At 38.5% G+C, this 27689-nt stretch overlaps 2 protein-coding genes and 1 long non-coding RNA gene across 3 annotated transcripts; 2 read left to right on the top strand and 1 right to left on the bottom strand.

Annotated features, from left to right (window-relative positions):
- Positions 1 to 59: 59 nt before the first annotated feature.
- Positions 60 to 10283, bottom strand: LOC113168222 (alpha-tectorin-like). Its single transcript, XM_026369216.1, has 19 exons — positions 10129 to 10283; positions 9339 to 9415; positions 8945 to 9036; positions 8551 to 8775; positions 8342 to 8413; positions 7974 to 8085; positions 7799 to 7886; positions 7265 to 7571; positions 6966 to 7122; positions 6774 to 6864; positions 6515 to 6577; positions 6178 to 6380; positions 5870 to 6001; positions 5366 to 5553; positions 4988 to 5139; positions 1894 to 2139; positions 1609 to 1771; positions 999 to 1094; positions 60 to 346 (listed from the first exon to the last, which is right to left on the bottom strand). The coding sequence occupies exons 1-18, from the start codon at positions 10266 to 10268 to the stop codon at positions 999 to 1001; spliced, it is 2604 nt and encodes an 867-aa protein (XP_026225001.1). The 5' UTR covers positions 10269 to 10283; the 3' UTR covers positions 60 to 346.
- Positions 10284 to 18326: 8043 nt separating this feature from the next.
- Positions 18327 to 22309, top strand: LOC113168267 (gastrula zinc finger protein XlCGF17.1-like). Its single transcript, XM_026369278.2, has 3 exons — positions 18327 to 18374; positions 20072 to 20178; positions 20271 to 22309. The coding sequence occupies exons 2-3, from the start codon at positions 20161 to 20163 to the stop codon at positions 21120 to 21122; spliced, it is 870 nt and encodes a 289-aa protein (XP_026225063.1). The 5' UTR covers positions 18327 to 18374; positions 20072 to 20160; the 3' UTR covers positions 21123 to 22309.
- A 2469-nt stretch (positions 22310 to 24778) lies between these two features.
- LOC113168603 lies at positions 24779 to 25996 on the top strand. The gene is made up of 3 exons (XR_003299490.1): positions 24779 to 24804; positions 25188 to 25882; positions 25962 to 25996. It is a non-coding gene; the product is annotated as an uncharacterized LOC113168603 (long non-coding RNA).
- Positions 25997 to 27689: the final 1693 nt, after the last annotated feature.

The raw sequence follows: 27689 nt of genomic DNA, 5'->3' as shown, positions 1-27689 counted from the left end.
CAGGAGGTCTAGTGGAAGACCAATGATCTTTCATTACAAAAAAACATCAGTGTCAGGTGTGTGTTTCACTAATGGTTTTAATCCTTTTTGATTTCTCTGTATGGAAATTGAAAATAGAAAAAATATGTCACCAAACGTTTAGGAGATGTAGTGATGCAACAAGTTTTCAATTAGAGTTTGTTATGTTTGATATATCACAGATATAATGAGCTGAATATAAGGAAAATCAAATCTAAACCCACACACTTCCCTTCACCGTGTAATTATGAATAGTGTGATACGTAGATCAGGATCCGTCAAAAGTCAGGGATTGTTGTGGTGGACGACCTGTCACCATGGAAACAACCTGAGAAAACAAACCAGACCAAACTGTGACTTAAGTATTTTCAGTCACACTTTCTGTCATTAGAGTGGGGACAGCAACCATGCTCCTTGAGGACCACTGTCCTGACTGTTTTTTCAAACTGTACCTGGATCAGGTGTGTTCACTCAAGCAGAAACTGGAAGACGTTTGATTTTATTTGCGTTGGTATCACCCACCTCCTCAGCATTTCAGTCTATGAGTTCCCCACCCCTGCAGTGTCTGCTCTGTTTTCATGTTTACTCCCCTTTTTATTCATTTGCCAGCTTGACTATCTTGTTCAGTCTTTAGAGTTCTTTATCTTTTAAATAATGAAGCGTTGAATGTTTTCACCTGCTCCCTTTATAAGCAGAACCTCTCCCACAGTCAGATCAACAGACTGTCTGTACAGGTTCACTGTGGTGACTTTGTTTGTGTGCACACGAAGAGGATCACAGGAAACTCTAACCTCATTTCAGAGCTTAATCTGTTCTGTTGCTCCATGTACAACACAACTATTAACCCCACATGTATCATATAGTAATGTTTCAGTAAAGCTATAGGTCCTCTTTCTCTGCCTGTTGTTACTAACAAACATGACACTACACATAAATGTCTGAAACTGATTGTAATCTACAGCAGAAAAGTTGTGTCTTACCTAATTAGTCCAGGTCATAGTGATGAGTGCTGCAGCTTCATGTTCATATTTAGGAGGTCTGGCAGATCTGCGACTTCGAAGAGGTATGACACAATCCTGGAAAAGGTGAATTCCAGACAATCAATTGTTGTTTTGATATTGTTGTAAACAATACAAATTTACAGATCAACAAACGTAACTGGGAAAAGGAGGAAAACAAGATTAGAAATAAAACATTTGACTTGAGTTTAATGATGGATTAAAACACTGTGAATAGACTGTGTCATTATTGTTAGTAGCACATTTTGTGATTGTGAATACAGCTTAATGTTGCTGAGACTCTTAATGCTGACTGTCATTTATTTCTTGGTGAGTGTATATGAACATTGTCCTGTGCGCTGTAGAAACCGGAGGATGTCGTTCAGATATATTTAATTAAACTGGGTGTAATACAGAGATGACAGGAAATAAGGAAAGTGAGCAGAGGAACCACATGAATCGATCCACAGATGTGATAACAGTTTACAGTCTGTGTGTTAACCAGCAGAACGTCTTGTTCTAAGTGTTTTCCAGTGAGGAGGATCTGGTTACATCAGTGTACATGTGTGATGTGTTTGGCTGCGATGTGTACCGGGACACAGTTGTTGTTCTGTTTGACACACAGCTGGACTTTGCAGTGCAGGTAGACGTCACCAGAGTGTCCAGAGAACTGGAACATGTTGAAAGAGAAGTAGTTGGATGTTCCCAGTCCATTTCCCTGCACTCGCACAGTCTGGTCAGCGGGATTTGGACAACTGCTCACAAATAGAGAAACAAACATCACATCAGGACAGATGTTGTTTTCTGGAGTCAAACATCTAATTAATGAATCTCTTGGATCATCAATGAGCAGCTGACACCTCTGTGTGTGTCTCACCTGTTCTTGATCAGGTCGTATCTCAGAGTACTATAGGGTGATGGTTCATTGGTTGCCCAGCAGGAGTCAGTCACCACAGCAATGACCCTGCCATCCAGACCATCAGTTTTTATCTCCACCCAGATCCTCTGGTCCAGCAGGACTTCAGTGCTGGAGTCCACAGCTTGCCTTCGAGCGGCATCAGTGTAGGACTTCATGGTCAGAGTGTAATCCCAAGGTCCAGATTTGATGTTCTGGATCACAGAGCTGCAGAATAAACACACAACACACACACTTGAGTTTTACATTCACTACAAGCTCCACATCATACAGTAATTTGTATGATCCTGAACTATAAAAAAGCTCTTAGTGCAGCTAGATCAACGTATCTCTCCACTCTCATAGAAAACAACAAAAATAATCCTAGATTTTTATTTAATACAGTAGCCAAATGAACTAGAAAGAAGACCACTGCAGATATCTCCACAACAACGTTGTGCAGTAGTGAGGACTTCATGAACTTTTTCAATAACAAAATTGTAAATATAAGGCAGAAAATTCAAGCTTTAAAACCAGACAATTTAGTTGACGCAGGTGACGAGCTAACCACAGCAGATCAGTACCTAGATTACTTTACTCCTCTTGAAGAGAATGAACTAATTTCACTCATCTCTTCTGCAAAATCTTCAACCTGTACATTAGACCCTATACCGACACACTTTCTAAAACAGATAGTGCCAGAAATAATAGAACCCCTGCTGACAATCATAAATTCCCCACTCAGCTGTGGGTATGTCCCAAAGTGTTTTAAATTAGCAGTTATTAAACCACTAATCAAGAAACCTGATCTCGACCCTTGTCAGCTGTCAAATTACAGGCTGATATCAAACCTCCCCTTTATCTCAAAGATTCTCGAAAAGATAGTAGCTGGACAGCTATCCTCGTATCTTCATAGAAATAACATACACAAACTCTATCAGTCAGGATTTAGGCCTCATCACAGCACAGAGACGGCACTTGTTAAAGTAATAAATGACCTCCTATTGGCCTCTGATCAGGGTAGTGTCTCTATGCTTGTGCTACTCGATCTCAGTGCAGCTTTCGACACCATTGACCATAGTATTCTCCTTCACAGACTAGAAAATGTTGTTGGAATTAGGGGAACGGCCCTCTCCTGGCTTAGGTCCTATTTGACTGATCGTTATCAGTATGTAGATCTAAATGGCGATTACTCCACATGCTCTCCAGTGGAGTTTGGTGTTCCACAGGGTTCAGTTTTAGGCCCCCTGCTTTTTTCCCTCTACATGCTTCCTCTGGGCAACATTATCCGTAAACATGGTATTAACTTTCATTGTTATGCTGACGACACACAGTTATATGTTTCATCAAAACCAGATGAGATCAAACTGCTTAATAAAGTTGAGCAATGTGTAAAGGATATACGAGACTGGATGCTAATTAACTTCCTTCTGCTAAATCCTGATAAGACAGAAGTACTAGTTATAGGATCATCTGCAGCTAGAAGCAAGATGTTAGACCACACCGTAACTCTAGATGGCCTTTCCGTTACATCTAGTGCAACAGTCAAAGACCTTGGTGTGATTCTAGATTCCAGTCTTTCATTTGAAGCTCATGTAGATAATATCACCAGGACAGCTTTCTTTCACCTCAGAAATATTGCCAAGATAAGGAATATTTTGTCACTAAATGATGCAGAAAAATTAGTCCATGCTTTCATCACCTCTAGGTTGGACTACTGTAATGCCTTACTGTCTGGCTGTTCAACCAGGCGCATAAACAAGCTTCAGTTAGTTCAGAATGCAGCAGCGAGAGTCCTCACTCGAACCAGAAGATACGATCACATCTCGCCTATCTTATCTACACTTCATTGGCTCCCCGTGAAATTTCGCATTGATTTTAAAATACTACTTTTGACATTTAAAGCATTAAATGGTCTTGCGCCGCATTATCTAAGTGAACTGCTAGTGTCCTATGATCCACCACGCCTACTTCGCTCAAAGGATGCTGGCTGCCTGTCAGTACCTCGTATCCTAAAAACTACAGCTGGGGGCAGAGCTTTTTCTTACAAAGCCCCAAAGTTATGGAATAGCCTTCCAAATAGCGTTCGGGACTCAGACACAGTCTCAGTGTTTAAGTCTAGGCTGAAAACCTACCTATTTAGTCAAGCATTTGAGTAAATAGATCTGGGAAGGACTCATGGACGTAGAGCGTTATGGTGAACTGGTATGTTTAGATGCTGTCTTCCCAACTCTCACTGATCACTCGGGTTTGTTGATGGTGAAGTGTTTGGTTGCTCTACATCCCAGTGCGCCCTCATGTCTGTGTTTCCTTCTGAACCCACCCTTTTAGTTAGGCTGTCATAATTAGTCCTGCCGGAGTCCCTGCTGCACTACACTAAATATACATTCACCTCAAACTTTATCTGACTGTGAATACAACTAACTGCAATCTCTCCTCTTCTCTCTCTTTCCCTCTCCCTCTCTCTTTTCCCTCTTCCTGTCTCTCTGTCGAGCTACAGGTCATTCCACCCTTTGCCCTCTGGACCTGTCTGACTCGTCCTGATGCCCAACTTCTGGCTGGAGATCTCGTCGCCTGGATCCACCGTTTGCCCTTTGGGATGCGTTTGGAGACTGGATTGGTCACAAGCTACTATGATGTCGGTCCCGGCCTCGGCGGACGTCGGAAGCTGTTTCTTGGAGGTCTCGACTCAACGCTCGATAGTCAAGGAATGGAACAAGTCTGCCTGCAATAACTAACTGGACTCCATATTAACTTAAAAGACATTAACTGTTATACTGGACTGCTGCCTACACAGCATGTAATCACCCATATGAGGATGGGTTCCCTGTTGAGCCTGGTTCCTCTCAAGGTTTCTTCCTGTTGCCTTCTCAGGGAGTTTTTCCTTGCCACTGTCGCCCTCGGCTTGCTCATCAGGGACAATCACATTATTATGACTCATACACATACACTGTTCATGTACTGTTCTTTGGTTGTGTAAAGCTGCTTTGTGACAATGTCAATTGTAAAAAGCGCTCTACAAATAAAATTGAATTGAATTGAATTGAATTAATTTAAACAAACATCTGTCACACACCTGTCTTTAATTCTGAATGACACGCTCTTGATGTCTGGTTGAATATAGAAGCAGGAGAAGTCGATGTAGACCTGGTTTTTGCGAGAAATGACCTCAGAGGTGCTGCTCTGCTTCATGATGGTGTTCTCATAGATTATTTGACTGTTGTTGGCCTGTAGAACCACAGGGATTCAAATCACTGCTCAAGTTCTTTACAAGTTTAAACTATTTAACAAACTTTAGTCTTAAAATACGACTCCTGTGTGGCTCAGATAGACAACATAGAGGTCCAACAGTACTAGAAAAGAAGAAGTTTAGAGCCAAGTCTGAACTCACACAAAGATCTCAAGCTATAGAATAGAAGAAAAGATCAGTAAAGAGGTGGAGGAGAGAACCCACCTTGACCACAGCCCCACAGGTGTTGGTGCTGTTGAAGCTGAAGGTCACCATGTGGGTCAGCTCGTCCATCTGACCTCTGCAGGTCTGGTTTTTGAGGTGTAAGGCTGAGTAGTCGATGTTTCTGTCCTCCAGGAGACAACCGACCAGAGTAAGTGAAGCAGAGTTCTTGCTGCAGACCGCTGGATCACCTGAAACCCAAGCAGCACAGACGAGGGAAATAATGACATGAAAATGTTACTGAACCTTTGTCTCCGTAAACTGTTTTGATGTTAGAGAACTTAAAACCGTCTGAAAGCAACAAAAAATTCAAGAACGTAGAAGAAAAACTGATTTAATGACGTCCAATCTATGTTCCTGACAACAATCTGATCTTTAGCCATCAGCAGCACTGTGATCATTTCTTCCTCCAACACAGTTCATCTGTGTGAAACCTTCCAAACTCTGAAGATCAGGACTCTGCACAAGTGAGTCAAACATGAGCTCTTTGTGTCACAGCTGTCGTACCCAAAGCGCCCGTTGAACTGTACTTGTCGGCAAACAGGGCTCGACAGAAGCAGCGAGTTCCACCGTCTGTGTTGTCACCACAGAACTCATGAGCACTGCAGATCCTGTCCTGACAGAAGGCCTGAGGGGGGGCTGAGAGAGACAAACAAGGACAAATAATGTTTAATATACAGAAGTTACTGTACATGGCTCAGTACTTAGTTCTTACTGTGTCTGTTCATGTCCTGTCTTGTCTTTAAAACCTTGTTATCTTACAACATTCATTGTGTTTCTCTGAGAACATCACAGAGTGAAAGTGAAGGTCTTACAGCAGCCGATCGTTGACCACCAGTCCTCCACTGTGTTGTTGTTTAGCAGGCTGCAGGCTCTGGCGTAGGCCTCCAGGAACTGACAGTCGAGTCTGTCCACTGCAGGATATTTGCACAAAGTGTCGGTGCAGGCGGTGATGTAGGGCTGTGGGTCAACGAGGCTGTTACAGGCGGTGAAGGGCGCCTCCTTCAGGAGGTTACAGCTGCTCCACAGAGGTAAGGAGACAAAATAATGAAGACTCACATCTCATGACACCGAACAAGGTGCAATTTAACTAACCACAAAGATTATAGTGTAACACACATAAATACTCTGTGTATGGATAAATCTGCTCACCGTTCAGTCTCCATGGTGCAGTCGATCGTACTGTCAGCAGTGTCATTGTACAGAACTTCACAGCTAGGGAGCAAAAACATGATCAGGACTGTTCCTGCTCTGACTCATTCAAAAACACAAAGAGACTTTCTGAGCATAACTGGGTCAAATAAAGATGCACATAGACTTGCATTTTTGTTCTACAAGTCACAAGGCCATCCTGAAGCATCCTGAAAGACTTTCATGAAAAGAATTCAGTGGTTTGTGATTGAAGTCTTACCCACTAACACTGTAGTTAGAAATCCTCAGTTCACTCAGAGACCTGCTGGAGTTTCCACACAAACCAGAGACAAGAGATGGTTCACCAGGTCCTGGACAGGTTCATGTTCAGGACAGAGTGTGGGTCAGATCAGTTGTTGCCCGTTTTCCAATTTATCCCATGTGCTGAATGATAGGATTTTATTTTCTGTACCTTTCAAAGTGATCTGTGTGGTGTAGCCATCAAAGAAAACTGACGTGGTGTAGTTGGGGAGTGATATGTTTGCAGTGACTCCACTTTGGTTTTTAGAGAGCTCCACACCGTGAACCAGCTGAGCTGAGCTGTTGAGGGTCAGAACTGTGTCGTCCAGCTGCATCACAGCAAAGAGACAAAGTGGAGGAATCACTGATCGAACATGTCAGACTCACAAAGAGATGTTTCCACAGCAACAACTGAGAGAACCAATGAGAACCGACCGAGCTCTGACACGACCGTGGCTGCAGGAACCTTACCTTCACCACCCCGCCTTGTTCCAGGTGGATGAGAACACCTGACCCGTCCACTGTCAGTGTCACACTGTCCAGAAAGCTCACATCTTTACGACGACGTTCCTGAAAATTCGCCAGGACCTGGAAGTTGGGGACTGATGGATCCGACAGCAGAGAGTATGCACATCGATCCTGGATAGAGTTCACTTGGCCATGAAAGTCGATGACAGTGGGTCCAGTCACAGTGCAGGTGGTGGTGGTGGTGCTGGGGGTGCTGGTGGTGGTGGTGCTGGTGGTGGTGCTGGTGGTGGTGGTGGTGTCCATCATGCAGCTGATGGAGGTAGAAAGAAACAGAAACAACTGTTCAGTTTCCAGTAACTTTGAGATTTCCACAACGACTGGATTACAACAACCCAGTTGTAATCCAGTCATTACAAAACCTTTTATTTTTATGAATAATTATTTGTTAAATAGTTTTATTGGTCGTATGCAGAAGGTTTTTCTTTAAACAAGTATATTTATGTGCTGTTGTCTTGACAACGCTTCAAGGGACCTTACTCAGAGGTCTGAAGAACTGCAGTGTCACTACAGTTTAGACAAGTTCCTGTGTTAGAGTTCACCACCGTACCAGGTTTATACATAACACCTGAGAAACAAAGAAAGGTTTGTGTTAGTTTAAAAAAATTACACATGAACAATATCAAAATGTTTTATTAATATTGTTCAGGACAACCTGAATGTCTGCATCCGCTGGTGTCTATTATTGTCAGATATTGATAGATGGAATCAGTGTTTGTAACATTCAGCTTATCAACCGTGTCACCATTGACCTTGACGTCATACACCTAAACAGTGACAAACACAACCAGAGTTACCATCACAGAGTTAACATACAGGGTATTGTACAAAATCAAGAAAAGGGATTAAGCTGGGATTTTAAACCTGAATTCAGTTTTGTCCTTGTTGTACAAAAACAGGTTAAATACAGTGAAGTTACCATGAGAATTATTCTGAGCAGCCAAACTGGGTTTTTCCAGTTATAATTAAGTTACTGTGGAGATTTATTTCTGCCTACATTACAAAGCAACTGGATGTACTCACCCATGATCCCAAGAGGTGAGTCCGTAAAAATAGAGCTGCTTGTGTCCCCATGTTAATCAGTAAAAATCTGCCCTGTAAAGAGTGAACAGAGGAGAAACAGATGTTAGTAGGCAGTGACCTCCAAATGCGTTTAGATTAGATTCAGTAAGTGTAAGTTTGAGTGTTTTATTAGGTCTAATTAATTTGACTCATTCTTCAACACTACTCACAGTATCCCAGGACACCACATCCAAAAGTACAATGCACTCTAGACGAGTCTTAATGGTTGGCAGATGCTGGTGGACAAAGTTCTCATCACCAGTATTGTATGGAAAATAAGAAAATGTGACAGATCTCTGGGCTGAGAGTTGAGGCCCCACGATACAGTCCTGTCTGGTTTCAGGGTTGTAAAAGCCGTTGAAACAGATGGTGAAGAATTCACTGGAGATATTCACCTGTTAAAACAAAAGACACAAGTAAAACAACATTTCTACAAAGGTTTGTGATCAGCTTGTGATCCAGTCAGAGCTCTCACTCTGCTGCTGCTTCAGTGGATGATCAGATGCTCGGTGTCACTGCAGTGGACATTAAAGAGCCGTTCACACATAGCTTCATATGACTCACATAGATTTGTTCATACTCCTGTCCATAAAACGTGAAGGGACACAAACTGATGTCCAGCCTTGAAGAGGTAGTAATGGTATCTGCAGCAGCACCTGGAGACATGGAGACATAGGAGAGGTTTGAACTACAATCTGTTAGTTGGTTGGAAAACAGGTTTAAATGTGACTTCATGAAGCGAGTCAAAGGAATCAGGAAAATATACTTAAAAAGTAAAATGTCTACTGAATCTTATCATCTAAATCTGTTGTCTGGTTGTCTGTCATCACTTCATGTCATTTTGCTCTTTGTTCCTGAGATTCTCTGCTAATTCTTCATGTTAGTTCAGCTGACGTCCCTCAACAAGTCTTGTGAGTACAGTTGACAAACTGTGTACATGTAGTGTGTGTTAACTCACCTGCCAGCAGGCTGAGAGCAGACAGGTAGATCAGGGGGTGGAGCATGTTGGGAGACGTCAGTACAGCTGACAGAGACCTACAAATCACAGTTGGACGTCTTTGATTGGACAGAAAGTCACATCTACCTTCAAAGTCCTGTATGTTTCAGATGAATGGTTTTGATGTGTGTGTCTTGTGTCTGTACATGTTGAGCAAATGTCTTCAAATTTGGCCCAAATCAAGAATGAACTGATTAGATTTTGTCACGTAAGTCACATTATGTGACATTCAGTGCTATTTCTAAGAAAGGAACAAACATCCAACATGGATTCAACAGGTAACACTAAAATGAGTTAAGTGAGTTGAACATAATTCAGTTAGGTTTAGACAACTAGTTAGATCAACTTGAGTATTTTAAGTTGGTCTAACTACTGAGTTGGCTAAATGTACCATTTACTAGTTTTGTCATTAGTAAGTCATCAAGTCATCTTCAAATCAGTATAAATGTTTTTCTAAAGTAGTTTATTGCTAATAACACTTCTACTATTAATAACAATAAAAATATTTTTCAATTTCTTTTTCTGATGGAGATATTAGAATTACCTCTGTGTTTGTTATGTAAATAAATCATCAGAAATTTAATTTCACACAAGCAATGTGGATTTAATCTCCTATCATTTCACTATCAAGCAGATTTTTGATCATTCCTAGTTAAGTAAGAAAATTCAATCTGCTTAAATGTGAAATTAATCTTTTCCATTAATATATATTTTTCTATTTCTAGAGCAGATGTTTTAAATGTTGTCTTACCTTCGAGATCTTTGCTGGAGGATGAAGAAGATGAAGGTTGTTAGGGACTCTGGTGATTTTGCAGATATTGAACAAGTTTGTCTCTGTGTGAAGGACGGGGACGGTGCTCTCTGTCTGTCTCTGTCTCTTTTTATGTGCATTTGTCATGTTGTCTACACCCAGGAGAGAAAGAAGTTTTGGAGGTGGAGTCAGTAGTGGTGATGCCTCCTCTACACCAGCTATCTTGAACTTTTCTAGTGATAAATGGGGCATTTGTCACTGTGGTATTCCACCTTTTTGTTGTTTGTGAATAAAATAATTACACTCATATACTGGATGTTTGCCTGTTGTTTCTCCCCTAAACCCATCAGTCTTGTTCCAGTGATCATCCATCTTTCAAAACCAGCTTAATGTGTGCCTGTATTATCTATATTATTTATCTATCTATATCTATCTATCTATATATATATATCTATATATATATCTATATATATATTTATATATATACATACATCTCCATAATTACTGAAAAATAATGTTAATAATGAAGATATTTGTCAGATGTACAGTTAATAAGTGGAAACAATTATCTGATCGTTCTCTAATAGCTGAATTTAGCTACGTGTTTCACATGATTCACAAATCACATGCTGTGACACACAGTAATGACAGGTATTTGTCTGAAATGTAACCTGCAGCACTTTAAAACATTTCTCACCGTTGGGAAGGTCTGAAGGTTGTGCTCGAGCAGTTTCATTTTAATTTTTCAATAATAACAGTGGATTCCAGTATCCTCCAATCTTTTAGATAGGTTTCCATACTGTGTAGAATGGGAAGCAGATGGATTTGTTTTTCTGGACCCGGACTTACTGCATCCTGTTTAAAAAAGCTATACAGCTATATTGCTTCATAGAGCTGCATTCCTGCTAACCCTGTATCTGTGTTTATACTTATGAGACATAAACACGTGCACATGCTCCATTCCATAGGATATTTACATTTCTATGTATTATGCCTTACTAACCATATTCACTACCCAGCAGTTTGTATTGTGTATTGGTGTGTACTCACATACTGTCTGCCTTCAGTTATTGATCTGTGGAAAAATTATTTAATTTTAATTTATAAAGTAACAATATTTTACAATTGGCTTTTTTATGACCCAATACTTGAGTTTAGTGATTAATTGAAAATCAACAAACATTTCTAAAAACTGTTTAATTTGTATTAAAAGTTATTAAAGACATCAATCATCACTGCTGCCACGTGGTTTTTATTTCTAAATAAATAAATAATGAAGATTGTTGGAGGCTTGAAAGAGACCTGGAAAGGTAAACAGAATGATGAAGATAAGAATCATATTCTAATAAAGTTTGATGCTGGGGACTTTTTGAGTCCAATGAGTGGTTAGATTTAGGCAACATTACTATCTGAGACAAAGACAGAGACAAATTGTAGTTTTCTTTAATAAACCCCAGATATGTCGAGTATCAACTTGTCATTTTGCTGACTCAGAACATGCACGTTAATTTGTTTCTTTTCTATAAATAAGACGTCCCAGTATAATCAACCTCACAGGACTGAAAAACAAAATAAAATAAAACTGTCAGTCAAATAGTTTAACTCACTTCTCCTAAACCCCAGTGTTGCAAGACATGTATTGTCTCATCAGACATTGAGTACTCCTTTGTGGGTGATATGCACAACAGGTTTAGCTTGTTTCTATTATCTTAATCTGAGAATGGTTGTTGAGTACGTGCTGAAGAACACTGGAACACTCTGAAATCTCAGAGTATTTCTTCCTGCATAGTGTTGACGCCATTTTACTTTAACTTCCTCACTGTTAATGAAAACTGTTATTGTATTTTAGTCATCATAGTTGTCAAGTGAAATTTAATGAGATTGGCTTGACATTTTTTGCAGAAACAGATATTTAAGATTTAATATTTTTCAATAGTTTAGTTAGAGACCACATCATTTTAAACAGTCGCTAGTTAAACATTACTTTATATAAATGTTTAAAATACAGTAAATTTATTTTTTTGCCAATCTGTCAAAACCACCTTTCGTTCTACCACCATCTCATTTTTCTTTTAACCAGCCTTTATCTAATTTCAAGGGTAATGCAAATAATTATATTTAAACATTAAGAGAAATGCACAAAAACATCTGCTCATGCACAGATCTTGTTACTTTGTTTTAGTTTGATTTATGACTATCATACATCTCATTTTAATAATTTAGTTAGTTGTTACGTAACAGCTCCGTGAAACTACTGCTCTGACAGGAAGTCTGCTGACACTTATCATCTCTCATACTCTCTGACAGATGCGTTTCTCTGCTTCTTTCCCTGTGCTCCTTGTACATGTTTATAACTAATTAACCCTCCATATTTCAAATCTTTTTTTACATTAAATTGATCTTTCAACTTCTTCTCATGGTCCATAAAATGTGTGAGTGCTAATATTGTGAAATAAAGTCTCATATATTAGTTTATACTGTGGACCGTGTCGTGCTCTGTGTCTTCTCTTCTGCCACAAAGAGCCGAGAGGGGTCACGAGAGTTCGCTGCTGAGACGTTCATTATAAGGTCGGTCTTTTACTTTAGTTTTAGATCTACTGAGCCTAGACCTCCAGATTTTCTACTTTAGTAGAGCATTTCTCTTTTGGTGACTTCTCTTGTGGTTCCCCAAACTAAGTCTACACATTGTTTCTTAAGGTTAGTTGGTGCAGATTTAATTGGGGGGACTATATCTGCTATAATCAGGAGTTTGGAGAGGAGGAAAGCTTTTAGTGGGTATTTTTATTTTCCTATTTCTTAACTTCTTATTTAATTTCACACAATTTATTTTCCCAGTTTCTTTCACTACTTTCCTTATTAAAAAGAATTAAACCCAGAACTTTAATTTCTTGTTTTACTTGGATGTTAATATCACACTCTGCTCCAAACGGCTTCTGTTTTATTAATATTTAGTTCATCACCTGCGTTTTTTTTCATTGGAAATTTCTGTCAGACAAGTGGTATTGCCGTAAGCGAGGGCCTTCACTCTGAGCATATGACACACCTGTCAAGGGAAAATTCATACAATGCAAGTCAACCAGTTGAAGTTATTTGGAATTTGTCAACTGGACATATTTCTTGTTACCACTGCTGCTTCACCTCAATGGAGAAAATCAATAACAATGTGCAGCTGAAATGAATTAAATCTGTCAAGTAAGCACTAAAGCCAAAGAGAAGAGTATTTTTTATTGTGTATAGTGCTAAAAATATTTCATATTAATTTATAAATAAAATAACAATTTTTATTTTTTATGACCTGATAGTTGAGTGTGGACTGTGATGCACAACACAACAAACATAACTTAAAAGAGCCATGTCTGTTTGTAAGATTCACTTCCAGTGTCTGCAGCTTTTTACTAAATGTTAAATTGTGTATGATGCACGTTCTTCGGTGTAGACTACTTAGCCTGGTGTGATGTGAGATGCGGAACACATATTTGTGGAGATGAAACTTCACTAAACGCACCATGGGATAAAAATATAGCCTACTTAATGTGTCAATTCTTTCAATTCTTTCTTTTCATGACACTGAAGTAATCTTACACGCATTTATTTCCTCACGCCTTGACTATTGCAACAGTCTGTTCACATGTCTCAGCCAGAAATCTATTAATCGGCTCCAGATTGTTCAGAATTCAGCTGCAAGACTCTTAACTAGAAAAAGAAAATATGATCACATCACTCCTGTATTAGCTTCCTTACACTGGCTGCCAGTATTTTTTAGGATTGATTTTAAGATTTTATTAATAACTTTTAAAGCTCTGCATGGCCTTTCCCCCAGCTATTTATCCCAGCTTTTAAAGCCTTATGAGCCTGCACGTAGCCTGAGATCCTCTGGTAGAAATCTTCTGTATGTCCCCAATGTCAGAATGACTACTAGAGGTGACAGAGCCTTTTCAGTTAGAGCCCCTAAACTCTGGAACAGCTTACCCGAGGATATAAGATCAGCTGACTCAGTAACATCTTTTAAAACTCTCCTTAAAACATACCTCTACCGGCGAGCCTTTTGCGATCTTCTGTAAGCTAAAACAAATCTGTCCTTGGGAAGACTCTCCATTAGATTACAATGTCTTTACGTTGGAACTGGTCTCCCCAAGGACCGATGTGGTAGTTGTTTGTATTATTGTTTTGTTTGTATAGCTGTTTCCTGCTCCCCAACCGGTCGAGGCAGATGGCCGTTTAACTTGAGCCTGGTTCTGCTGGAGGTTTCTTCCCCCAGGGGGAGTTTTTCCTCTCCACTGTTTGCCTAGTGCTTGCTCAAGTTGATCTTGTTGGGCTACATGTGTTTCTTGTCTGTCTTGTGAAGCACTTTGTAACATATGTTTAGAAAAGTGCTCTATAAATACATTTATTATTTATTATAAAACAACACATAGGTTCCATGGGTAACAGGAATCTAAGGCTGACCAGACTTTCTGTGAGCAAACACTGCAGGAGCTGACACTGCAAGTTAAACGAGTTCAAATTGCATCTAAATTTGAAAGAATATTTAAAAAAAAAAGCAAAACAAACATGACTCTATCATCCTTGAAAAATGTCTTCATCAATAAAAAAGTAGTAAGTATTAGTAGTATTGAATATAATAATCAAACTAAGGGACTCTTTTCTTTTCCTCACAAATAAATAAGCCTTTTAATGAGTCATTAAAATTATTTTTCATGACTCATTAAAAATCTGAATACCAGTGTGGTTTTATTGTCACAAAAGTAACTTTAACCATAAATAAAAATGTTTCACTTCACTTTATTATCTCAAAGGGAAACTAATCTGCAGAAGCCACATACAGTACTGTATCCACACACAACATACATGTAAAACCACACCAAACAAATCAGCCCAATCTGGCACAATCGCTCATAAAAAAGTTTAAATAGACGATACACAAATTCATCTACACGAGATATGAAAATTGTATTAATCTCTGAAAGTGTGTGTTCATTTCCAAAATCCTATTTTTATAAGGAGATAAAGTATTTTTATTTGTCTTTGATGAGATAATAAATTATTTGTATTTAGTCACTTGGCTTTTATCCAAAGCAGACTACATAAGAGGAGAAGGAAAATGTAAAATATTTTGTTTGGCAGCCAAAGCAACACAACAAGTTAGTTAACATTAAGAGAAGTTGGAAGTTGTCAACTGGACATATTTCTTGTTACCACTGCTGCCTGTTCTCTACACACCTCAATGGAGAAAGTCAAGAAGTTTGAAATCTGTCAAGTAAACAATGAAACAATCACATCCACACCCACTCCTGGTAAAGAAAAGAAAGCATATGACTGGGAAAAAACCCTAAAATTCTAAATAAGTAGGTCTATTATCTCACCACTCTTACTCACTTATCTCACTCTTCAATGAAGCCAAAGAGAAGATTAGTTTTGTCATCTGGGGCTAAAAATATTTAATTTTAATTTATAAAATAACAACTTTATAAAATGTACTTATTATGACCTGATGGTTGAGTGTGGACAGTGATGCACAACAAACATGAGACAGTATATTCTCCTTAAAAGAGCCAAGTCTGTTTGTAGGACTCACTTCCAGTGTCTGCAGCCTTTTACTAAATGTTAAATAGCAGCTAGATGGTGTAGTAGGATCGCCAACCACCATGCAGCAGACTGTGGTTTGAATCCCAGTCATGGCCCACCTCCCGTAGGGGTCTTTATCCCGACCCTGATTTTATCTTGTAGCTTGTAAGTCACATTAAGTAAAAGCATCTGTTAAATGATTAAATGGAGATTATGTATGATAATAATAATAACATACTTTATTGATGCCCTTGGGGAAATTGTGGTTGGACAGGTGCCAGACAGTACATATCAGCGCTGCTACAGGGTTTCAGTGTGTGACAAGTAGCCAGGCGATGCAAGTAGCATCACTATTCAGAGTAAACAACTTAGTCTGGTGTGATGTGAGTTGGAGGAAGAAATGTAACAGACAGATAACCACTGAAATATAATGATCATGATTTTCTTATCAGCTCAGCCTAAATGAACCAGGGATGTTCTCATGCCAGATTTAATTTCATTGCAGATACCGGAACAACGTTTGCATGAGATTTAAACAGCTGTTTGTCAAGATTACACTTCACTAAACACACCATGGGATAAGAATAGGTTCCAGTGGTAAAATTAAAGCTGGGCAGACTTTCTGTGAGCAAACACTGCAGATCTAACAACTTCAAATTAGATCTAGATTTGGGTTGAATCTGTGCAGAGTCTGTCCAGCTCAACCTGTCTTGGAGTCAGATTGCAGTTGCTGAGTCTTGTAGTTTGTCTGCACCTACTGAATGACCAGCCTCCATTAATGAAGCAACAATGATGAGAATTAAACAACATCTACAAGAATAATATGATCCAATAAATAAATTATCACAACATCAGTAATAATGCTGATTCTATATGAGTTTCACTTATTTTTGTAACAGCATAGTGACACAGAGAAAACATCAAACTATTCACTTTATGTTGACTATGTTGAACATACTGAAAGAACACAGATCTCAGAGTGTAGGTGATGGAGCTGCCAGACAGTATTGACTGAACCTTGTTCAGCAGCTGCTTCCTATGGAGGTCAAACAGGCTGCTTGATGGAGTTCCAATGACTTTTCTACAAACTTTAACATTTTAATGAACTTTTCTGTTTAACATTGTCCAATGGGAAAGTGTAGATGAGGTTAGAGGAAGAACCCTTTAATTTCCCACCACAGCAGCTTAAAACCTCCTAAAAAACACAAGAGACTAATAAAATGCTGCTGTCATAGCTGCAGTGTGTGGTTTAACATCATCCTGATGAAATATTGAAGGACGTTCCTAAAAAAAACATTGTCTGGATGAAGCATCTGCACTGAAACCTGGATCTATCTTCCAGCATTGATGGAGTTTTTCCAGATGATGTTTATTCTGTAGGTGCTAATTCAGCAGATAAGCTGGTTCACATTTTTACACTCTAAGGTTTATAGATGTAAATGTTAAAACACTACATGATGATGAGTTTGAAAACAGAACTCGTTAGAAACTTCACCTGGTTTTGTGTTTTCCTTCACCAAGAAATGTTTCAGTTCATTAAACTTGTTGTCAATTGTTCTCTAAAGGTAAAATAAATAAATAAATATATTAATATAATAACAGGTAAATGATGACGGTGACGTCCTGTGTGTCCTGTGGTGATCAGTTGTTGAACAAAGTGAAGCTGCTCTGTTGGTTCTGAGGAGGTGAAGTGTTTCCACCTGCTGCTTCACACAACTCTCAGCAGGAAATCTACCAGGAATTATTGACTAAAGTTTTTATTAATTAAAACAAAATTCAAACCACAAATGTTGGATTTTCTGTATTAATCTAAATTTATACAGTAAACATGTTTAATCTTCTGTGAGTGTAGTTTTTTTTTTTTTAACAGACGTCAAAGCCAGGATCAGACGTTGGACTTAAATAAATAACATACAAATATGTTAATTTATTGTTTCTCTGTTTACTTTTATTCACAAAAATATCAGATTTTTCTCACACATACAGTATCAGAGACATGTTGTTTTCCTTTAAGCCATTTGATTTAATTCATAAAAGATAGGTTAATATTATTAGTCCCTTTAGTATAAAAACATTATCCTGCTGAGGTATTTTAGTTTGTCTACGTTGTGTTGTTTGGTAATGAGACACACACACGTGAATTTTCACTGTCAGCATAAAATAATCTAAAAGATGGACAAATTACAGCATTTGGTAACGTGTCTTACAGTTAACAAGGGAAGGGGGTGCAATATTTGGCAACTCGGAGTTGTCGAGATCTACATCCTCCTCCCTGATTAGAGTGGGGGATGCAGATCTCGGCAGGTATGGAAACCCTAGCATAACACCGGCCACCTCAGTGTCACGAGATTATCGCCGTTTACGTTTGCATGACGTCAGAGCAAGTGGGATCAAGTCGGACAGAACCGAAAACAGGAAACTGGAACTTGCCCTGTACCCGCCAAAATAAAACGTAATTAAACAAGTAGACTTTTTGTATAACGCAGAATGAATATCATTACAACATCAACAACGTCACTCTACTACATCTACACGTATGTTTTTTTGTTTTTGTGGACTGTATTTGTAATCTTATTTTGAAGGAGCTTTTATTGTCTTAACTGATTATCTGTGCGTGACCTATGACCCGATGATGTCACTTCCTGTGGATACTTCCTGTTTTCCTCCGTCTCTGAGTTGAGGTGAGTCCATGCGGGTTCTCCCGTTTTTACGTCGTTAAAACGTAGTTAAAAGTACTAAATGATAGTTTTAAACTTATATTTCAAAGAAACTAAACTGAGTTATTTCAGTTTTAGCAACAATCGTGGGTTTTACGTGTTTTTGTTGGACTCTACAGCTCTTTAAAGAAACCAAAGTTTCCACGCTTCCTTTCATAACAGTGTAACCGTGTCTTTGTTTTCACTGTTAATGTTTAACTTTATTTTATGAAGACATATATTTACTACTGAAAACCAAGAAAAATGTTTCTTCCAGGTTGTTTTAATTATGTTCAAATGAATCAATTCATCAATTGTCTTGAAAATGGGTTCATTCATTCAAAGATTTGTGGTAAAAGCAGCGTCTTTATAATGATGTGATGAGTGTAACTAGAGTTTCTGTGAATAATGTTCATACATGTTTGTAAAGATTAGTTGATTATTAGTCAGTAGTTGTTGGTAAAAGGTGTTCTTGGTGAAACATGTTGTGCATTATTTACAGTGGCTATATACTGTAGTGCTAATACACATCAAGGAACCTGTTGAATGTGTGTCTGACTTCACCTGATCTTACTTTGGTGTTGAAAAAGACACAGGACCAATGACTTTTGAAGCACTGACTGCTTCGGTCTCTAGTGTGAATCACTTGACTGGATCAAACCAGATTCAACTGGTCTGATCCAGTCTTTTTCCAGATCTTTTTCCACAACAAAACAAGATCAGGTGAAGTCAGACAGACATCACTAGTTGGTTTCCAGCCTGAAGGGTTTGTTGTTTGTCTCTAACCAACTTTCCTCAGACTGAAGAAGCGACTTTGATGAGTAGTGAAACATTTGAACCTAACAAGAAAGACGTAAAGTTGTCACGACTCAACTTCCAGATAACTTTACCTGGAGGACTGAAAATCTTCACAGACATATTATTATTTGATATTTTACAGCATGTCCACTGTAGTGGACAGCAGAACAAATTTACTGTTAGAAAACAGCTACACTTCAAAATCAGAATAGACTGACAAGAAAACAAGAATGTCAATCCATTTTCTAATGAAACTTTCTAAATGAAACTGAACATGAACATAAATTAAAGTCTCCAGTCCAGAGGTCCTGGGTAGCACAGGTTTGAATCTGTAACACCACCTTCTCTTCACTGTTCTCCTTCTCTTCCTCTTTCTTTTCTTCCTTCATTAAAGTCTTAGTGACGGTACTTTAGGAAGCAGTTTCTCTTCTTTGTTATGCAGAGGTCCACCCCACCCAGTACAAATACCTTTAACCAGTAGAGTACAGCTTACCTGGAACAAATTGCCTGAAATTTCTTTCATATATTACTTTTAGGTCATTGACAATTTTCAGTGAGTTTCTCAACTTGAAGAACCTGTTCTTGTCATTTTCTGGCTTATTATTGACCCTGTGGTTTTGCTCTGACAAAACATTTAGAGTCTGGGGAAGCCAAGGCAGGTCATGTGGATTGACAAGCCAGAAAAGATAATTTCTACATCTGTAGCTCTCTCATTTGTGTATACTGCCAAGTCTCCAGTTTCTATAAATGATTTGTTCATTGTGACAGTCAGCTGTCAGTAATCAGCTGGATCAATTACTTACAGAGATCCTCATCTGCTGAGTCAGTGATATTCTGTAGCTGTGTTTTTTGTCTTATCTTGTGTCTTGTGTGTTGGTTCACAGATCACATTCATCTCAGGTGAGGACGAGCATTGTTTTGTCTGACATCAGGACAGCTTTGTGAAATCTGGTGCCACTGAGAAAGAAGCAGGATGAGTTCTCCCCAAAAAGTGAGTATTTAAATCTCTTATATCTCACATACTTTGCATTTTTTATTATCTCCATTAAAAAAACCTTAAATTTTCTCTCTCTGTCATTCTAGAAACACAGAAACGCAAAGAAACAATGTCATTATTGTAACAAAGAATTCTCTTCATCATACACACTAAAGAATCATGAGAGAGTTCATACTGGAGAGAGACCATACAGCTGTGATCAGTGTGGTAAGGCATTCACATCAGTAGAATCACTAAATGTACACAAGAGAATTCACACTGGAGCTAAACCGCATCAGTGTCAGGAGTGCGGCAGTGCATTCTTATCAAAAGGACAGCTAAAACGTCACTATCAGAGATATCACAGTGGCGAGAAACCATACAGCTGTGATCAGTGTGACAAAGCTTTCGTAACAGCAGCAGAATTAAAAGTTCATCAGAGAGTTCACAATGGAGAGAAACCATACAGCTGTGATGTATGTGGGAAAACCTTTTCAACATCAGGACACTTAAAAACCCACCAACGTACTCATACTGGAGAGAAGCCGTTCAGCTGTTATCAATGTGGTAAAGCTTTCTCTCTGTTAGGTAACCTGAAACGTCATTTTCTCATTCACACTGGAGAGAAACCTTATCACTGTGACGAGTGTGGGAAAGATTTTACTGATTCAGGAGGTCTAACAATTCATAAACGTATTCACAGTGGAGAGAAACCATACCAGTGCAGACACTGTGAAAAAACTTTCACTTCTTTAGTAGAGCGCAACAGACATGAACGAACACATACTGGACTGAAACCATATAGATGTGAGGAATGTGGGAAAACATTTGTTCTCCTAGGAAGTTTAAAGGTTCATAGAAACATCCACACTAAAGAAAAAATCTACCCTTGTGAGCAATGTGGGAAGATCTTAAGCAGATCCTCTTCATTAAAGCATCATGAACAGAAGTGCAAATAATCTGAGAAAACATTTGTATCAGCTCAGAATTAGGTTTTGTAATCATACATTTACCTGGAGGATTAAAGAGTCTGCGCCACACTTTTTTTTGTCACCTTTTATGGATCCTCACCAATTTTGTCTTCCAACCCCATAACAAATGTAAACTTTGCAGCCTGTTCAGAGTTTGTATGAAAACTCAGTAGTTCTCAGTAATACAGTCTGTTTTCCATAAGTAAAATTTAAAATCTCTCAAACTAAACTGCTGAAAAAAATGATGGATCACTTTTAAAATCCATCAGAACTCAATGGGTAAAAAGGTCATGCTGGATTTTTACACTGATCTTGACTCGGTTGTAAGAAACAACAGGACGCCACATTGTTTGATGGAAATTCAAGTTATCAACCTACAGAGGACTGAATTCAAAGACACATTCAAAACCAAAGTGAAAAACATCTGGTGGGAGGTTTGTCCATTTTGTTGAAATGTCATTGCAGCAAGTCAAATGATTTTCAATAGCTGTTATGTCCTTGTATACACGACTGACAACATCAGGACATGCTCCTAATGAGACAACAGATGATGTTATGTCCTTCCAGATCTGGACTGTGCATCAGTTTTTTCCTTGTTAAAATCTCTTTTTTTCATAATTGCTATTGTATAACTATAGTCAGCTCTAGTAGCTCATATTATTTGTATTAGCATCAGTAATCTTAAAGTTAGAAAAGATGAAGTTCATATATGTTGTTAGTTTTGTTTTGTGAAATGCATTGAAAATATTCTACTCATTGTGTTTGTTATTTTTAAAATGTATTATTACATTTGTCTGTTTTTTAATTTTTAAATTTGATTAAATTCATTAGATCAAATTAAATTCTACTAAAATTTCAAACAGCAGCATGAATGATGTGAATTCAGTGTTTTAAATTGATGACAGGACAAATGAAACGTGCTGTTGTTGCTGGATAGAAACCTGATGATCTTTAATTATCTTCTGAATCTGTCAGTTAAAATGTTCATATCATGTCAATAATGTGTTAAGATCATCAGTATTTGATTGGTTCAGCTATGTGTAGGTCTACAGTAGTAAATCAGACCTTCAGACACCATCACAGGTAGAATCAACTTCTGGGAGAAACACTGTTTTTATGTTTTATGATTTTATTTTTAATTCCTGCCTTTTGCTAATAAATGTTTTGTGTGATCATATTGTTGAATTGTTTTTTACGATTTGATTTCTTTTTAAGACATCAACTGAAAACAATCAGGGAACTTTTTAAATAGACACTATTTAGCCTGAAGTGATTTAATCAACCAGTGTTTAACTATTTTAACACAACATGAAGAACTGACTCTTGTGAAGTCAACAAACACGACAAAGCTGTAGTGTGTTAAACCTGAAAAAGAAAACTGAAAAACTTCTGTAACAAACTTCTCAGGACCACCGATGAGATTAATAAGGCATTAGTTTTTTTTGCTTACACAGAGAGCATGAATACATCAACACAAGACTGACAGAAATACTGAAAGAATCTAACACATACAGTTGTTTTTATGGATTTCAGATGGGAGGGAGAGGTGAATAGATGATAATTGTCTGTGAGACATTACAGTTGGTTCTTGTCTCAAGGTCAATTCCATGCCAGGACATCCTGTCTGACTCCCTAAGATAAAAGTCTGGTGCACTGTCTAAAGAGGGCAAAGGCAAGTTTCATAAGGGTCACTTTAAGTTACGTGGTTTCATGATCAAAATAAATGTAAAAGGATAACTCTCATTATGTATATACAATGACTAATTTGGATGTATAATGAGTAATATGGACATTGAGTGACGTGGTACAGTACACCACCTTTCATCCAGTGACAGCTGGAATCTGTTCTTTTCTACATGCACAGTGAATTTAAACTACTTTCTTCTTCTAATCACATACAGACTAACTTTTCCTCAACAACATGTTGCTGGACACTACAAATGCTATTGGGTGTTTTATTGTGAAAGTCAAGCTACTTGTTCCGTCTTCCGGTTTCCTTTTTCTAATTTTGTTTTCCAAGTGGAGACAAAGAGACTGAACCAAATAGCAAGTCTCAAGTTCTTCATCCCAACTTACTGCAGCTAAACACAGCATCAGGAACTGTATTACTTGAATAATTAACTGTACTTCATACATGGACCAAGACTCCACAGTTGTTACTGTCACACATGTTGGATCTTTGAACTGAGCTGCAGGTAGGAAAAACTGGTCAACATTAACTTTTACTCACTTATTTTAATAACGAACAACCAAACATCACTAGTTAAACTGCTGATTTTACTCTAGTTTTTCCATCTGTTCACTGCACCAGTGTAGGGTCTGACAGTGGGTCCAAGGATTTCATCAAGAGGATAGACCTCCCCAGACCATCACCGACCCACCACCAAACCGATCATGCTGAACAATGTTACTGGCAGAAGTTCTCCACAGCTTTGCCACACTGTTCACGTCTCTGTCACATGTGCTGAGAGTGAACCTGCTCTCATCAGTGATGGATCTGCCAATGTTGTATGGTGTGATGGCCGCACTTGCTGCCACACAATTGAACTGTGGGTTATCTTCAGGTATTGGTTTAGATTTATATATACTTATAACAACCATATTACGTTTATACATTTAAAAAGATAAAGTTTATACATTTAGAAGTTAAAGAAGGAAAACAGTCAAAGTTAATTTAATATACTTATTTATTTAGTTTGTTTGTGTGTTTAAAACTACTCTCACTGTGCGTGAGAGTTATACACACACATATATATGTAAAGTAATATGTAACATACCATAATAATTAATCTACATAAGCTTTAACCACTTCAGTTGGAAGCTGTAACATTACATCATTAAGTTTTAATGAAGTCGATAAATAAAGGTCCAGGAAGTAACAACTGTACTAAAGTACATTACCAGTGTTGTCATTAAAGTCTACTTTGTATGTGTACCATATCAAATAGAACCAGTTAATAAAGGACTGAATCATTTCAGATTAACCAGCTGTCAGTAGATGAAGTGGATGAAATCAGGGATGTTTATTAAATTTAATTAAACTTTACTCCACAATTCCGGAGAGATACTGATGTATTACTGATGTCTGGGAGCAAATCTACAATCACATAAAAGATTCAACATTTTTATTGTTTAATTTTGAGTTTATTTCAAACTAAATGTGACATGACATTTGAAACCTAATAAAAACACACTGCCCACATTTCCTGGTAGATTTCCTGCTGTGAGTTGTGTGAAGCAGCAGGTGGAAACACTTCACCTCCTCAGAACCAACAGAGCAGCTTCACTTTGTTCAACAACTGATAACATCACCACAGGATGTCACCTGTTGCTGCTTAAAGAAAGAGAAACTGTTACCACCTGTGTTTCCACATCATCATCATGTAATACTTTAATAACTACATCTATAAACTTTAAAGTGTAAAAATGTGAACCAGCCAAACGTTTTTTTCAGGAACGTCCTTCAATATTTCATCAGGACAATGTTCAATCACACACTGCATCTATGACAGCAGCATTTTATTTTTGTCTTTTGTTTGTTTGGGGGTGTTAAGCTGCAGTCAGGACGGAAACCACAACCCTGACAGACACAGTCATACAGGAAAGAGGGGGGATTTTATTAACCAGGAAATGATCAAGATGGAGGAAACATCTCTGCTGTGGCTGCTCTGTAAGTTCTCTCTGTGTCTAATGTTGTTGTATCCATCTGGAAATGTTGGTCTCAGATCTCCTCTCTAATAATAATGTAGGTTTGTGAGAGATCCAGAGGTAAATGATGGTTTTAACAGAGTTCTTAGTGTTTTTATTTAGAAATGAGATCGTTATTGATGAACTGTCTTTAACACAGATCACAGTAATAATGTTCTTTAATATGAACAGTTTCTGAATCAAATGTCATGTTTTATCTTCCTCTGTCTCTTTTCATTTACCAATAATCCTTCATCACTGTTCTTATTCAAAGATCATTCTCTGTGAACTGGATTCTGCTGTTTCTCTGTTGCTTTAGTTTCCTGTTGTGTCACAGATTCTGACTGTTGTGTCTTTTCTCTTTAGTTGTGATCTCACTGCTTTTCTGCACAACAAACCAAGGTCAGTGAACTTCTTCTATCACAGGCTGAAACTCACCGACTGTCTGTGAAACACTGAGACAAGTTCTCATTCTGTTTGTGTTGGTTTCCTCTGTGTTTCCTCCTTACTGCTAGAAAACGTACGTGTTACATTATTCGGTGAGTCTAAATTCCCAGTGGGTGTGAATGTGAGTGTTAATGATCGTGAGTCTCTAAATACTAATATGTGTTTAAATATACAAATTTAAACAAAAGTAGATACTGAGTTTAAATTTACTCTGAAATTAAGATGTTTCAAATTGTACACAAACAGATTTAAAACCTGTTAAAGAGAGGACTTGAATATGTCAACGTGCTCAGTCTGCAACAAACTGAGAAATCAACAACAGTAATTTGATTTGAAATATTTCTTCTCTGCAGTTCGTCTGACTGTGAGTCCCAGCAGTTCTCAGCGGTTTAAAGGAGACTTTGTCTCTCTGAGCTGTGAGGAGGACGACAGCTCTGCTGGATGGACACTGAGGAGAAATACAACCAGAGAAACCAGAGCTGAGTGTGATGAGTGGGGAGAACAATCTGGTTCCTCCTGTAACATCCATGGCTTCTTCTCATGGGAAAGTGGAGTTTACTGGTGTGAGTCCAGAGAGGGATCAACCAGTAGCATCATCAACATCACTGTCTCTGGTAAGATCAGACTGTGGCGTTAGTGTTGATGAGTCTGTGTGGAAATGGATGAAATGCTGTAGTTTGTCTCTGTGTTGAGGTGGATCAGTGATCCTGCAGAGTCCTGTCCTCCCTGTGATGGAGGGACATGATGTCACTCTGCACTGTCAAACAAAGAACTCCTCCAAGCTCCCAGCTGATTTCTATAAAGATGGCTCCCTCATCAGGACTGAGCCTACAGGTCACATGACCATCCACCATGTTACCAAGTCTGATGAAGGCCTCTACAAGTGTCACATCAGCAGTCATGGAGAGTCTCCACCCAGCTGGATCTCCGTCACAGGTCAGGAGGAAAACTCAGAGTTCAACATTTATTTCATCCACACATTCACCTGAACAGGTGGATTCTCTCTACAGAAGAACCTACAACTACAGCCTCACCACCTGCCTCCACCTCCCACCAGCTTGTGTTCATACTGGTCCTCCACCTGGTGGTGTTCTGTCCACTCTTCATCTCCACTCTCCTCATGGTGTCTTTATATCGACACAGACCCACAGGTAACTCTCTGAATCAGTCACTGACCTGACACCAAACACTCATCAGTCAGTCTCAGTTGTCTCTAACTCAAATCTTCAGGTGTTAACTGTTGATACGTTTTCTTTCCAACCTCTGATTCTAGAAAATCACCTGCCTGTCTCCATGGTGATGACCTCACCCACACAGGCTGAACAGGGATTGGATGATGACTATGATGATGTCATCACTGAGCATCAGTTCTGACCTGGTCTCTGGTTTGAGACTTGAGTCCTTTGAAATCAGTGAGGTTGATGATCATTTCTGTGACGGTAAAAACCAGCGACTGTCATCAGAGAACAGGATTCACCGTCAACAACAAACAATAAACACTTGAGGAGGAGGAAATGTGGTGGTAGTTAAATGTGAACAAACTTTGTGTCTCTGTGAAGTTTCTGTTTAACCCTTATATTATGTTGAAAAAAGATTACATTGGTGATGTTGCGGGTAATTTTGACCCGCACTGTGTAAATCCACTCAGAACTGTCAAAAAACTGTGTTTAAACAACTGGATAAACATTTTAAAAACTGACGTACAACACAATTTGAAATTCCAGCACAATATTTGTAAAAACTATTTAGTTTAGTTTTAGATTTTCAGTGTTCAACATTTTCAATGTTGTCCACATGATGGACATAATGTAGCTGTGTGCTTTCTGCAGATGTAATTCTTGCATTTCACACAAGATGTGCTTGTTTTAGCATCTCTTCCGTTTCTGTGTACCTGTATCCACTGGATCTATTGCAGATTGGATGTATGGCATGAACTTGACTTTTCCAATTACATAATTGTAATTGAAAAATATTGGCCTTACATTCGCTTCATACCACAAACTTGCAGTTTCTTCTCCCTTTGACCTGTAAACTCCAGCTGACACTAGAATTACAAAATAAGCATTCAACTCAGTCTGATCCAGTCGATTCCATTTCTCTTGAAATACACGCCTTCCCTCCAAGTTACTCATGGCAAGTATACTCTTCTCTATTGGTGGGGAGCTGAAGATATGAAACGCGGATTGAATATCATCAACTAGTATGACGGCAAATCTTGTAAGACCAGGAGTCATTTTGATGACATTGGAAGATGACAGTCTGCCTCGGCTTAGGTGTGGTGATGTTGACCATTTTATACCATCTCTAGATGTCCATGTCCCCTCCGTGGATGAAGATTGGTTTTCGTCTAATGTAGAGACGGCAGCAGACTCCTCCTCTAAATCCTCCTCATCATAGGAAAATTGGCAGTCAGGATCATCA

This window comes from Anabas testudineus, chromosome 18 (assembly GCF_900324465.2).
Source record: "Anabas testudineus chromosome 18, fAnaTes1.2, whole genome shotgun sequence".
Taxonomy (NCBI): domain Eukaryota; kingdom Metazoa; phylum Chordata; class Actinopteri; order Anabantiformes; family Anabantidae; genus Anabas; species Anabas testudineus.
The sequence above is the reverse complement of the archived record's forward strand: the minus strand, read 5'-3'. Positions and strand labels throughout refer to the sequence as shown.